The sequence below is a fragment of the Diadema antillarum genome, unplaced genomic scaffold (assembly GCF_040938485.1).
Source record: "Diadema antillarum isolate AM-2024a unplaced genomic scaffold, OU_Dant_1.0 scf00000029, whole genome shotgun sequence".
Lineage (NCBI taxonomy): Eukaryota > Metazoa > Echinodermata > Echinoidea > Diadematoida > Diadematidae > Diadema > Diadema antillarum.
The window spans coordinates 2,992,163-3,007,781 of NW_027270918.1; the positions used below are offsets into that span (position 1 = coordinate 2,992,163).

At 38.6% G+C, this 15,619-nt stretch overlaps 1 protein-coding gene across 1 annotated transcript; it reads left to right on the top strand.

The window, feature by feature from the left end:
* Positions 1-13,166, top strand: LOC139738122 (cholesterol 24-hydroxylase-like). The gene is made up of 13 exons (XM_071648787.1): positions 1-485; positions 1,573-1,653; positions 1,846-1,927; positions 2,677-2,837; positions 4,514-4,652; positions 4,982-5,095; positions 6,632-6,866; positions 7,280-7,352; positions 8,427-8,511; positions 8,892-9,002; positions 10,720-10,814; positions 11,333-11,405; positions 11,840-13,166. The coding sequence occupies exons 1-13, from the start codon at positions 316-318 to the stop codon at positions 11,978-11,980; spliced, it is 1,560 nt and encodes a 519-aa protein (XP_071504888.1). The 5' UTR covers positions 1-315; the 3' UTR covers positions 11,981-13,166.
* The last annotated feature ends 2,453 nt before the right edge of the window (positions 13,167-15,619 follow it).

Genomic DNA, 15,619 nt, shown 5'->3' on the forward strand with positions numbered 1-15,619 from the left:
ATTCACAGCGTACTAGTATTTAGTGAACAAGGTGTCAGGAAATAGTTACAATAGCTTCAGGCGTCAGGCGTCAGTGATATCAGCAAGGGCATAAACAACACAACGCTTATTACGAACTTGAAGTTAGACTCGGTCAAAGTACGAGCCCACGGTGAAAGATGCCATTGCGGCACCTCGATGTAGCTCCATCCTCAGGCCTGTTCATCACACAGACTAGCGCCTGGCTTTGTACGTGAAAGGGTCGCGAAATAACTTCTCCATAACTCCAGCTTACAAGAGTATTGTATATTAGGGACACTGATTCTTCGTATAGCAATGGCCGTTTCCCTGTCGGCCATGTTGCCAAGCAGCCCTTTTTTCTCCGTGGTCGTCTCTTCGATCCTCGGTCTGGTCGTCTTATTGGCGCTGGCTCTGCTATGTCTGTCGGTAGTCATTCTCCGCCTCGAGTACCGTTTCAAGGACATACCAGGACCGAAGAGATCGAGGTAAACAATGCAGAATATTGTTAGGTCGTCCACTGAATACTGTTATGATTATAGGGGTTGGAAGTTCACTTTTATTCTAAAGTATTCAGATTTAATGGCAATATTTCAGAAGTGAGTCTAGACTATTATTTTCCAGTCCCATATATTTGGAGAGAGAGAGAGAGGAAAGACCGGTAAATGTAATGATTTCAACGTGAGTAGAACAATGTAGGTAATAGGGAGCATGAATAAATGTCTATAAATTGTATATAAAAACACTTCACTCACATGCCTGCTTCTCGAGAAAGAAAGATGGAGAGAAAGATATATAGAGAAGTTGTATATTAATATTCAGGAATGAGCTATGATTTTGAATAATATATAGGCAAGAGAATTTATGCTTCGAAGAGAAAATTTCGTCTTGTTATGCTACGTTTCCACCATGTTCCCGGCAGACGCGGCAGCCCCATTTGCCCAAAACGTAGTGTGCCGTGAGTAGATGAGACATTCTCCTGTTTTTCCGTTCTTTTCATTCTAGTCTTTTCGTTCCAGTCTTCGCCCCTGGGAACATATAGCTAGCAGACGCTGTTCTCGCGGCGTCTGGTCAGGCTAGACTATCAATATTTTCCGTCGCGTCCGGCTACGGACCACCTGCAAGATTTGGTACGGTCTATTACGTACCGTCGGGCTTCGTTGCGTTCACCCCGTTTTATCACGGCAAACAAAATTCTTCATTAGCACCGGGATTGCCATGACAATTTTTTTGACAGTTTAAAAAATCTGACACGGCATCCACAGCAATCACGACCTGTCACGTTTGCAATTCCCGTCTCACCGCGTTGTTTCACGTCCATCCCGTTTTTTTTTTCCACTGTGGCCTGAAACGGGGCTGCCGAACGTTGCCGGGAACATAGTGTAAACGCAGAATTCCACAGGGGTGTAACAAAAACATGTCAGCGACATTCGCAGCAGATTAGACCGATGATCAGTACATGCCGATTTGAATATTGATAATTCGAATAAAAAATTGATTAAAAAAAAAAAAGATTTTATATATCTATAGGCCTTTTTCTGTGTCCTAACAAAAAGTCATCCTTTTTTTTCACAGCTTCTTCTGGGGAAATATGAAAGAACTCCAAGGACTAAGAGATAAGCCAGAGGCGTCTATAGCGCAGATCTGCTATAAGCTGTGAGTTTTAAGAGATAACTTACAATCACGGCCGATATATGTATATATATATATATATATATATATATATATATATATATATATATATATATATAGTTTCGTCGATCGCAAGTTATCACAAATTTTACCAATATTGTTAAAATACACTGACATGGCATTCATAATCTGTGTGTAAAATCTTTGTGGTCACAGGGCCAGAGAATATGGGCCTATCGTATGGCTTCGAGTCTTATGGAAGCCTACAATCTTTTCTACCAGTCCGGAGCTCGTGAAGGTAGCTATCCACACGTGTGTACTCCTGTTACTTTGATGATGATGACGATGATGATGATGATGATGATGATAATAATAATAATAATAATAATGAAAATTATCATTATTGTTATTATTATTATTATTACAATTATCATTATAGTTATAGTAATAATGACAATAATTATGATGATATTAATAATGATATTTAAGACAATAATGGAAATGACAATAAAGAAAGACAAGAAAAAGGAAAAGAGAAAGAATGTTTGTTCTTGTTTGTTCCAGAAAAGTTGTGATTGTTCAAGCAATGAAGATAAAGTTTCTAAACCTGTAGCCATCAGGACAAAGAAAAACACATTTTAGGAGAGGACGAAGTAGTTAAAAACAAAATTGTTCACTTTAATTTATTTTCATATGTAGACCTAATATTTATTCATTCGTGTTTACTTTCATGTCCTAAGAAAAGGTACGAGAAGATCGTCATGTTTGCATATAGATCTGCTGACTGTAGTTTGATATAGACTTTGACCAGACGTCAGAGAAATACTATTTTACAAGTGGGTAATGAACTGTTGCATCAGTTTTATAAGTACAGTCCATATCTGTCTGGTTATTATTAGTATTGTTGTTATTATTATTATTATTATTCATTTATTATCATTATTATTATTATTATTATTATTATTATTATTATTATTATTATTATTATTATCATTATTATCATTATTGTTATCATCATTAATACTATTTTGTGGCGATTCCTGCCAGGAAATGCTCCTCAGTAGCCGCCATCCTAAATCAGACGAGTTCTACAAGGTTTTCCAAGGAGTGTTTGGCGCGCGTTTCTTGGGGCATGGCCTCGTGTCGGTGGTGGACCACGAGAAGTGGCACAGTAGACGAACCATCATCAACCCGGCATTCAAACGCAAGTGAGTATCAAGTAAAGCCCACACTTTTACTCACCTGAACTAAAGGCTAACACCCCTATTCCGCAGTGATTTTCTCTCATCGGTCACTCATCGGAAGCAAAGTTTGTCGCTTTCTACCACCCACCGAAGTGCACCAGCTAATTACAGTCCGATGAATCCGACTCGTGTTGGTCGACTGTCAGGTCAGTGTCAGACATGCCATGCGGTGATCCGATGACTCAAAATCGTCAGATGAGGATCACGTACCACACGTCTGACACTCACTTGATAGTCGACTAACCAAGTCGGATTCATCAGACTACGATCCGATACACTTCGGTGGGTGGTCGGAAGCACTAATCTTTGTTTGCGATGAGTGACTGATGAGAAAAAAATTTCTGTGGAATGGGGGTAAAGTGAGCTATTCATGCGATTATCAATTGTTTGGAGTCCATCGTGGGTAAAGTTTTCACTTGTTTTACTAGCTTCTTCTTAAAAGCCCCATGACGGATTTTAACCAAACTTACCAGGTAGCATCCCTGTAGGATGATAAATTGTCAGTTGTCAAATGGGCACAATAAAGCCCCCGAAATTGCAGATTTGAATATATATTATATATATATACATATATATATATATATATATATATACATATATATATATCTATATACATATATATATATATATATATATATATATATATACATATATATATATATATTATATATATATAATATATATATATATATATATATATACATATATATATATATATATATATATATATATATATTCTAGAACCAGAAGTGACAGAGCTGAGTTAGTGCTATAAATAAGTACAATGGCGATTGTAGTTTCAAGTATGTTCATAGCAGATCCAGCGATGGGGCCCGGAGGGGGGTTCAAACTCTACCCCAATTATTACATCGTCATCTTTGTCTTTAAAAAGCATGGTCAGATATTCAGAGTCACAGAATGTGCTAAGTATGAGGGCTATAAGGTGTTAGAATGGCCACTATTTCCCCCTAGGAGTCTTTTAGGGGATCCAGTGCCCCAAATTATAGATCATAAAAAATAAAAATAAAAAAATGCTTTAAAAAAATGCTTTCGTAAGCATATTGTTAAGTAATTTGTTTTATCTTTTAATGACGGATCCAGGGGTACCCCGTCCCCCTAGAAAATCAGGGACCAATTTTACACTTTCATCTTCTTATATGCATAGTTAATTTTCACCAAACTTGGCGGATGATAGAATATTTACTTGTTCAAACGAGCAGCATTCCCACCGGTAGATCCATCCATGGGGCATGTTCCATGTGGACAATAGTAAAACACATAATAACTTCATCTCTTCACGGGAAGCTTGTAGCTATGGGCATAAAAATCACATAGTAGGATACATCAAGGATCATCTTAGATAGGCCCAGCCAAACATTAAACGTACGGAAGAAGGCCATCCCTAACTAAACAGGCGCAGCAATCGTTTTTACTGTGCAATTAGACTCTGTTTGTGGCTGTATTGTTATACTTCTGTGCGGGTTTTTTTTTTTTCAGTTGAAGACCACTTTCCTTTCTTCCTGGGCTCTCCAGCTCCCCAGCAATTTTTTTTTTTCTGCGTGACATTGCCATCATTGTCATTATCACCATCGTCATCATCTTCATCTTCATCCTTGCTTTTCTCTTTTTACGTCACTCAGATACCTGATCGGCATGATGGAGCAATTTAACGAGGGCGCCGAGGCGTTGTGTGAAAGCATTGTCGGGAGAGCAGACGGTAAGACCCCGATCGCCATGCTGGACGAATTAAACAACGCAACCCTCGACGTCATCGCAAAGGTATGACGACAACGACATCCTCAGATTCACTGATAAAGGTCAATAGTACCTTTCCCCCCGTTTTTCGCGGCCACTGTGTCATGGAAGACGTGTCATCGCAGATTTGCCAAATTGTCGTTTTCTATAACTTCGAAAATCAGTTTCGGGCAGTGTTCTTTGATACAATGTAGGACTTTGGGTGCACTGTTACATTTTGTTGTTGTTGTTGGACTGTTGTTTTTGTAATTGTTAATATTTTTGCCGTTATCACGCATGTGAATGTTGACGTTGTCATTGTTATCTGTATCATCATCATTGTCGTCATTATTCTATTGAATGTATCGCCATAGGTTGCATTTGGCATGAACACTGATGCCGTTGGCAACCCGACCTGTCCGTTCCCTGCGGCCATCTCCACCGCTCTCAGAGGGCTCCAAGAAACCTTCCGAAATCCACTGATAGCGGTAAGGAATGACGACATCATAGTTTTGTATGTTAGGTAATTATTGAGAGCAAATTGTATGTTAGTCTGATTATTACAACCTGTGATGATTCATAGAAAAACCTTGATTATATTTCGACAACAAGGGCTCTTTGACTTAAAATGTCGATGCTGTTTCACCAGAACTATGTGTTTTGGTATATTGTATAATGCATTTCACGCATTTTTTTTTTTAGCTCACCTGAGCCGAAGGCTCAAGTGAGCTATTGCGATCGCTCTTCGTCCGGCGTCCGTCGTGCGTCGTACGTCGTGTGTCGTCCGTCGTCCGTCGTGCGTCGTTCGTCGTCCGTCGTGCGTAAACGTTTTACATTTTCATCTTCTTCTTGAGAACCCCATGACTGATTTTCACCAAACTTGGCAGGTAGCATCCCTAGGGGAATAGGATCTCAATTTATTCAAATGGGCACCATGGCCCACCTGGGGGCCCCAGGGGGGCCCAAACACCCTAAAATTAAGGAATCTTTAAAAATCTTCTTCTCTAGAACCAGAAGTGATAGGGCTTAGTTAATACTATGAGTTAGTACATTGATGACTGTAGTTTCAAGTTTGTTCATGGGGGAATCAGGGGTGCCCCCCTTGGGACCCAAGGGGGGGGGGGGATGGGTGGGGAGGAGTCCTGTAATGGGGCCTAAATTGTACATTTTCATCTTCACTTTGAGATCCCCATGTCAGATTTTCACCAAACTTGGTAGCTAGCATCCTGAGGGGAATAGGATCTCAATTTGTTCAAATGGGCACCATGGCCCACCTGGGGGGGGGGGGGGGGGGGGGGGCAAGGGGCCCAAACCCCCTACAATTAAGGAATCTTTAAAGATATTCTCTAGAACCAGAAGTGATAGGGCTAAGATAATACTATGAGTTAGTACATTGATGACTGTAGTTTGTTCATGGGATTGGCGGAATCAGGGGTGCCCCCCCCCCCCCCCTTGGGACCCAGGAGAGGGGATGGGGATAGGTCCTAATGGGGCCTGAATTGTACATGTTCATCTTCTTTTTGAAAACCTCATGGTGAATTTTGACCAAACTTAGCAGGTAGCATCCCTAGGGGGATAGAATCTCAATTCCTTCAAATGGGCACCATGTCCCTCTTGGGGGCCCCTAGGGCCCCCTCCCCCACATTAAAGAATATTTAAAATCTTCTACTCTAGAACCAGAAATGATAAAGCAAAGTTAATACCATGAGTTTGTACATTGATGACTTTAGTTCCAAGTTTGTTCATTGCAGATCCAGGGCTGCCTGCCCCCCCCCCCCCCTCCACCCTGGAGTTGAGGGGGTGGGGGATCCATATATGCAGGCCTAAGTTTCCAATGTTCTCAGGTTAAGAGTGTGCAAGAATGCATGGAAGGTGAAATTGCGTGACCCCTGGGTCTCTTGTTTGTTCATCCCGAGAATTGCGAAATAAAACATCGATAACAATTAAGGAATCAATACCCCCCCCCCCCCCATTGCTTACCAAACTCACTTGCCATCTTTTACTGTTTTATGTTCTGTTTGAAGTGGGACTTTTCAAGCAAGTCCCGAAAATTTCGCAAAGAGGTGAAGGAGGCCATCAACCTGGTGCGTACAGCAGGTCGGAAATGTGTGGAGGAGCGCATCAATGCGCGTCAACGCGGAGATCACGTACCGCACGACATACTGAATATGATTCTGGAATGTTCCAATGACCTAAAGGGGAGTTCTGATTTCCAGATGGAAGATATGATCGACGAGTTTGCGACGCTTTTCATTGCAGGTGAACGACAGACGAGCCCATGTGCAAGTAGCCAACAATTCGAACCTATAGTGCCCACGACATTCTTTTTTTTTTAATAGGCCTAATTTGGTTGCCATCAACACCGATCATTCAATATTGCATATTGGCAATTCAGACTCGTTACATAACATTCCCCTAGGAATATTCCAGTCTGATGAATAGCATTGAGTACTGTATTATTTGTTAAGCTTATAATGAGTTTAAAGTTGCACCCTATATACACACTCCTCTTCGATATTGTGTGCATTGTAGTTTCCCACCTGTACACCCTTGCTTGACCGAAACATGCTAATCAAAGGCATAAGATTATCAAATATTTGCAGAGTAACAAAGAATGCGGCTGGTCGACGTCGATCCTCATGGATATAATTTGCCTTGTGTTTTACCCCAAGGTCAAGAAACGACTAGCAACCTTCTAGCCTTCACCATACATCAGCTAGGAAGGCATCCCGATGTTGCCAAGAGGTACATGTTCATAATCCTTTTATTCTCGACTTATTACTGATATACCATGTGTTAGTAGTAAAGCACATCACACAGGGCGTTGGTAAGAATTATCTATACGCGATAGTATCTTTTGACTGTTTTAAAGTTACGGAGCTAGGGAGGATGATTTCACTAAAGCCCGACCAAGTATGATATGGGTTATTCATTTTATAAAACAGTGTCATAATCATCCATTCTCGCATCCAGGCCAGCACCATGGCTCCAAACTAGCTGAACCGCACACCCAAACAGTACATACAGTAGGGCCTACCTGTCACTATTGTAATAACACCCTATGAAGAGGAAATTTTGGTCAAAATAAAACACTGGTTACTTGACAGCTCTCAGCCAATCAGTGATTTTGATTAGGATCTTTGTACATGTATTCATGTGCTGTATATCTCCATTTCGGTAATATTATTTCCCGTAGGTTTCGAAGGAGGTATACGTATAAGCCAAGTGCGTTTGTGCTAGAAGTATGAAAATATTTGATATTCTCTTGATAATTGCATTATCATCATGCCACTACTGTGATAACGTAATGAAGTGCTGTAGTCTTATCCAGCGATGTCTGCCCTTTGATGGAACCAAAACATAAAAAAATCATAAATTTTTAATGATTGTTCAAATTTTACTGATTTTAATTGATTCGTTCCTATAATATCGTTTTTATTTTTGCATGCAATGAATCCGCATAATATTGGGGTAGTTTCCTTTTAACAAGAGTGAATCTGGTTCCAAATGCACTATTAACCAGTGATGTACGTATGTAATTTGTGGGCATAAATATCTCTTTTGCCTGATAGAGACGGAAATGTTTTTTACCTAATTTTCTAATCTCATTGCCATTTCATAATCATCTGATTTACTTCTAACGTCACATTGATCGCATAACAGCAGTGTATTAAAGACAAGCAGTGACATAAAAACACAAAATAGATTTCAATTTATCATCTCGTGTCAAACGGAAAACATGCTGAGCGATCAAAAGTAGTTTCAATCCATGCGTCCATTCGTGATCATAATACAATTGTCCTTTGAATGCGTGAACAGGTTGCAAGCTGAAGTTGACGAAGTTCTGGGCGAGAAACCTTTTATCGAGTATGAGGATTTGGCCAAGTTGGAGTACATGATGAGAGTAAGAGTGCACTGTCCATACTATATTGTGCCTTATCGATGAAATTATTCTAAGACTATACCCTCATATGACATCAATATCTGTGCAACTCCTGAATCCCATTTTATAAAAAGTTTCAATGACGGCATTTCTCGAATTCCTGTTGTCATGGTCACAACCAGATTCCAGCTTTCTGATTGGCTGTTGCTACGGGTACTTACTATTCTAGCAAAATTGCTATCTCAGCATGTTTATGTTTATGTTGTTGCTGTTGTTGTTACTATAATTTTTGGCGTTGCATTCAAATTTCATATAAAGTGATACATGCACATAATTATGTCATGATATAATTTGACATTTCGAATGAAGAAAATTACTTTTAATTTCGATTGTCTCTATAGGTCTTCAAAGAAACGCTTCGTCTGTACCCACCGGCCCCTGGCAGCACGCGAAAGGTGGCACATCCCATTAAATGCAATGGAATCACCATTCCAGCCGGTACTTCCGTTTCGGTAAGACCCTCTCGCTTTATTTAGTGTCTTCTAGTTCTGTTTCCAGGCAGAACACAACCGTCCACGAAAATTTTCCATTTAATACTGATTTTTTTAAATTTTTTTATTCATTGCAAATCTTTATACAAAGTGGCCTGATCAGCATAAAAGATAAACAGCATAAAATGAACAAACAAATTTCAAAACAATATAAATTATGTATAGACACACACATCAAGTGTTTAAAATAAAATAAAATAATATTATACAATGATGCAGATTTAAAGTAGACTAACTGCTGGTCTTCCTCAGGGCTCTGTTTTCGGTTAAAATCCATTAAACATGAAAAACAACATGAACAACAGCAACAACACCACCAACAAGAGATCAATCTGTTTGAAAATAAATGTTCGTGGCAAATTAACAACGGGATACACGATACAGTTAAATTAAAAATTAAGTGAACGTACGTATATAAATATCTGGAAATACGATAAAACAAAATAAATGAACGTAGAAACATCTAGAAAAGAAATAAAAAGGAAATGATTCAAAATCGCGTATGGCGACTGCCACTCATCCCGCTGTATACCGCAAGGAAGTGAAGGTGTCTTATGAACAGGGCGTCCCCTTAGTTGTCAGTGCAATGTTTTGCCCTCAACACATTTTAGAATCCGTTCAATCCATCGTCCATCTACTCCTTACAGGGATAATAATGTTTGCTTTCTTTCAAAATTGTGGCCGAAGCACGTGTACTTTAGCGAAGAGATGGGAGAAGAGAGGTGATGAAATACTCAAAAAGTTGGTGCTCGACAATAGATCAGAGGCAGGGATTTAGTAACCCCTTTATGTGTGTTTAAGGTAGTATTTAAATGACCCTGTGCTATTTATAAAGCGAGCAGGTTCAGGGAGCTTATTCCACTTTTCTGAGCCTGCATAAACAAAAGATTTTTGATAAAAGGCTGTACGACACTTTGGAAGTCTTAAAAGGAGTTTACCTGTGTTACGGGTTATTCTTGTCGATACATCGTCAACAAATGAGAATTTATCATAAAATATAACTTGACACAGTTTATTTACAAATTTGTACATCAAACAACAGGAGGACCTGTGAAGAATTTGGTGTAACTGGGGCCAATTAAGTTTTCTAAAAACCTCATCAGTGCGGGTTTCCCGTGAACGATTCGCTATCATATATGCTGCTCTTTTATGCAGCCTGTTTAAAATAACATAGTTAGATTCTGATCTGCCAGACTATACATTGCAGCAATATAATATATGGGGTATTATGTTTCAATGATTTAAGATTAAAGTCAAGCCCATGAGGACCCAGAATTCAGCGACGACCGAGAAATATATTACTGAAGTGTCTTTGGGCATAAACACTAGCTTGCCACGTATTGGACACCATTTTGTTTGTGTCTTCTTGATTGAAAATGAATAAACACTTCGGCGTCGTAGTCATTAAATAAAAACTTTCCGTCCACCGTCATGATGTGAAAATGCTACTCGTTCAGTTTTCTTTTTATGTTATATATACATACATGTATGTGTTTGTGTGTACACATGAATTATATATTGAAACGTTTTAACCTCAACATTGGTAAGTTTTGTGCGACAATGCGGTTGATAATGAAGGTGAATACAATACAAGGGATAAATTATATATGTTGCTTGAAGATTAACGTCTGAATTTATTAGAAGAGATAACTTCCTCTTTGACTCTTATTCATAACAGCTCATGACAGGTGCCATGTCTCGAATGGAGGAATACTTCGAAGACCCATTGCTCTTCAATCCAGATCGCTTCAAGACGACCGACGAGGAACACATGTAAGTTTTACCCTTCTCAACTCTTCATCCTGTGTTTCCATGGATACGATCACGTCATGTTCTTTTCGATCGGTTGATTCTTAACTTACAAATCGTTCGAGTTCAAGTTTTCCTACATAACTTTCGTGTGTTGTACACACTACTGTAGCCTCATTTTAATCTTTGGACGAATTTTATTATAAAATTAATGTGATGTCATATACAAGTCCTTTGACTTTGAATATCTTAATATTTATTTTCTTAAATCAAAGATAATTTCTTCACCACTAATTTATCTCTAACATTATTTTGATTACTTTTTTTATTAACCTTATGCATGATCTCAATATTATTTCGAGCGTTTATGGGACCATGGCACAAAATCATGTTGGGTTTTTCTTATCATTCTGTGGACGTCAAGACGACTTGCGTGTACTTAGAGACTTATATCAACTGTGTTGAGCAAAGAACATAAAATGCATTATACATGTAGTTTGCGATTAAGAAATGATAAAGCATCATTTATTGTTCCAATCCAGGAAGCGACATTTCTATGCCTATTTCCCATTTTCGTTGGGTCAACGGTCTTGCATCGGTCAACAGTTCGCTCTAGTGAGTGTTCTTCATTGATAAGTATATGTATCATTTCATATTTTTGAAGTTATTCCCGTCATTGGTGGAAATGAGAAAGTTTTAAATGAGAAGATTGTCCTGCCATAGTGAAACTTATATCGTGATTGTTGCTGTGTTTGTTTGTTTTTTTTTGTTATTACCGTCCATGTACATCTCCCCAGCTAACGATGGTGTACTGTGTATATCAGCAGATCAGAATCACGAATTTATCACAAATTCTTTAGAATTCTTTAAAAAAAACCTTTATTTTTGACATGTCAGATACTATAGTCTCACAAAGATATTTGCAATTTTGTAACTCGCTTCAAAGCAGCCTTGATACCACCCGTCGGCTAGGTTGAGCTGTGAGATGAGTCATTGCTTTATTATATTTTATACTTTATATTATATCATAATTATGTATACTCGTATAGATCGAGGCTCGGGTTCTCCTCGGTAGACTCCTTCAGAAGTTCAAATTCCGCCTCGACCAGTCACAGCGGACAGCTGTCCTGGACGAACTCACTGCCAAGCCAAAGGACGGGTGCAAGAATTTCGTCACTCTCAGGACCTAACGACTCACATTAAGAGACCTGAGTTAACATTTAGATTGGAAATCCGAGTTAATACCCCATATTGTTACTGAACTTTTGACCTCTTTTGCTTGTGTCTTCGTTTCTCATTGTTTGTTTGTGTGTTTGTTGTTTGGTTACTTATTTGTTTGTTGCCAATGCATAGCCTTCGAATACTATAAGTATTTGATATGCGAACTTTCTTTTATCAGTTCGGTGTGTCGGTCACTCGGGCTCTAATAGGGTTTTAGACTTGCTTCCAGCGTTTGTGTTTTTCCACCCTATCTTACCTGGTCGGTGTATGGGAAACGAAGAGCAGTCTGATAGTGCTGACATCACTAGAACCTCGAACAGGTGGATAGTGATGACATTACTAGAACCTCTACTTGCACAGGCGGATAGTGATGACATTAGTAGAACCTCTTCATGAACATGTTGTCAAGGTCACGTAAGAAGGCAATTTTGCTATATAGCGCATTCAAATTTACGAACGTAGCATCCTGTAACAAGCTGTTCTTCCCAACTGTGAACTCAGTACATTTTAATACTTGGGATGCACTTTGCATGCAAATTGTATCAGTTATTGCTATATCAAGCAAGTCTCATGGAAGCCTTATGTATGTCTGAAGAAAATGTTTATTAATGTATGTAAACACATGCGTAAAATGTAAATATGTTTGTAAACTTTTCTATTTTCTGCTGTTAAGCAGCTTTGTTGAGCAATTGTGTCAACTTTTCATTCACCGTTTTCCATACAAACCGTTCTGTTCGTTCGTTTGTTTGCGGTTAAACAATGATGGTTGACTGACAATGTAAGAAAAAAAATATCTGAAATATTTTTTGACGTTTCATGACTGTGTGGAGTTGTTGCAAGTAATATCTAATATGGTGCACATGTCTGGTTTAATACCACACTTTTTCTGCATTTTTAATACAAATTCAATGAGTCAATATTATTAACAGATGACGTAGTAAAACAGCGACTGTGGTTTTGTTTGATTCTCAGACAATAATACAAAAGGTGATGAACCGTGTTAAAGCGTATTTGAGGAACCAAGATAGGTTATATTGTATTAGAGGGATTGGTAACGAAAAAGCGTCTAATATTATGATGATATATCGTTTGCTTAGTCATTTTAGAGTGGTATGCTGTAGATAGTAAAGACTTTATAAATGAACTAAGAAAGATACAGGAATTATATATACGTATTATATATATATATATATATATATATATATATATATATTTACATGTATATATATAATATATGATTATACATATACATATGTATGACACGCATAACAAAATTTTGACTCCCGAACGTAACTGTATACTGCATAGGTCCATTTGTATATAATATTGATAGCATCTTGGCTAATATGAGAGAGTTAAGGTGAAAAGACGAGAAGAGAAATATTCTTCATTATCTGATAATGATAAAGATGATGATGCTGACTTGAACATGAGTTGATGGTGATGATGGTGATGAAAATGTACGGGTATACCTATTCCTGTTCATTTGAGAGTGGCCAAAGATGTATTACACCAAGAGGAAAGGAAATACCGTAACATTCATTGTGAGAAGGTAGCAAGATAGATACATGTGTACATTTACAGTGTACATGTACAATTCTTTGGAATATGGAATAATAGTTTGAGTGACATGGGTTGTGTAGCTTACGGATAAAGCAAGCAAATTGGCGTCAACCTCATTGGAGACGAAGGTGATCCCGAATAAACGTATTAGATACAATATGCTACATGCATGGTTTTAACTTCATGGTATCACTCATACTGACCGAATGTTGAATGTTAAGTGAATGTCTCTAAATGCTATAGGGAAAAACGACCCGAAAATGTCTGCCGTAGGAGGATGAATATTAAACAATTCTGTCGTTCAGCTACGAAAGAAATTGCTTTCATTTATTCTACAAGCTTCAATTCATCTGAATCTTGTCAAATAATTTGATTGCATTATTAAATACCAGCTAAACTATACAGGAGTGTAAAAATGATAGTGCATTTCGTAGTTACGACTTTTGTAAAATAAATTATACGCTTCCAAGCAAGAAGATTGCTGATGAAAAGACGGTAAATTTCACGCCTTCCCGTTATTCCAACTGTGAGTATAGACTTGTATGAAATGTGTCCATCTCGAGGTACATTTGCTGCAAATAAAAGAGTAAGTCCTTCTAATTGTAGTTTCATTTTCCTATGTCGCCGACTCAAATTATTCATTCTCTTCTAATTATTGTGTCCTGGGTCCAGTTCTGAGCGATAGGACGACTGTGTGGTGATGTATAGAATAACCACTTATGGTACTTGATTCTTAACATCCCTTATATCAACACGCCGACTTATAATATCACATAATAATAAGCCAGAATACTAATCAATGTTGACAGCTTATTTTGACAAAGAGTGATAACCTCAGTGCAGCGTACACGGCATGGTGCGTCATGGTCATTGTATCAAGAATGAGAATTAACTGCGAATAGGACAAAATTCGGAAAGAACACTTAAACTTTTATGATAATCAAACGGGTGGGAGATAAGCTTCATCACAATGATAAAAATCATAATTAAGCATCATGATAAAGATAGCCATCATGCTGATGCACTGCAAAAACATCGGTGTTAGATTTAACACCATGGATGTTAAATCTAACACCGATCAAGTGTCAATAGAAGACCACACCCACAGGTGTATAGAAAGTATGTTGTGACGGTGTTGAAAAGTGTTCACCTGTGGCACTTCGTGGTGTTCATTTTTGACACTGTAGCTGGTGATGGACACTGCAATGTTGTTCATTCAACAATGACACTGCATGATGTTGATTTGATATTGCTGGTGTTAATGTCAATGGTACACGCGTGTAACACCCGCCCACCTTCAGTAGGAGACCACACCAACTGGTGATAGAGTGTAAATGTGTTCACACCTTTAAAAAATGTAACACCAGCTCAGTGTTTCAAAGTAACACCGAACGTTTTGCAGTGATGGTCACTATTACGGTGACTTTGTTATCTTTATACATTTCTAAAAGAAAAAAACACACGACAGTGTATGATAGGCACAGGGGCGGAGCCAGGAATTCCGTAAAGAGGAGGCGCCTTTACAACACTGAAGAGGGCGTGCATCCATTTTTCTTTCTTATTTCTGTTTTACCAAAAAATAAAGACTGGGGGTTCGCGCCCGGTGCTCCCCCCTCTGGATCCGCCACTGTCATTGACTGTAGGCAGGAGGATACTAAACGACACTCCTTAAGCTGATACGAAGTCTAGAAAATAGTAAAGAAATACATGTACGATCTTGTGTTTAGGCTGATCAATATAAAACTCATGAAAAACTCTTATAGCGAAACGAAAACCAAAGCGAACACCGGACCACCACGAGCCAGTTGGGTGGCAGTTTGAGCCACTGCATGCCACTAGGCACCTTATTGGCGACACTAGGCGCCTCAGCAAATTGCATTGGCGCGAATTGGCACCAACTGGCGCCGGTCCAGTGGATAGAATTACCACTTCACAGATATTTTTTGTTGTTTTTTTCGGTTACCCATGCACATTCGTGGACTGCTGGTGTTAGGAACACACTTGGTAACTTACTAGTACATGTATATGGAAAAAGAGAAATGCAA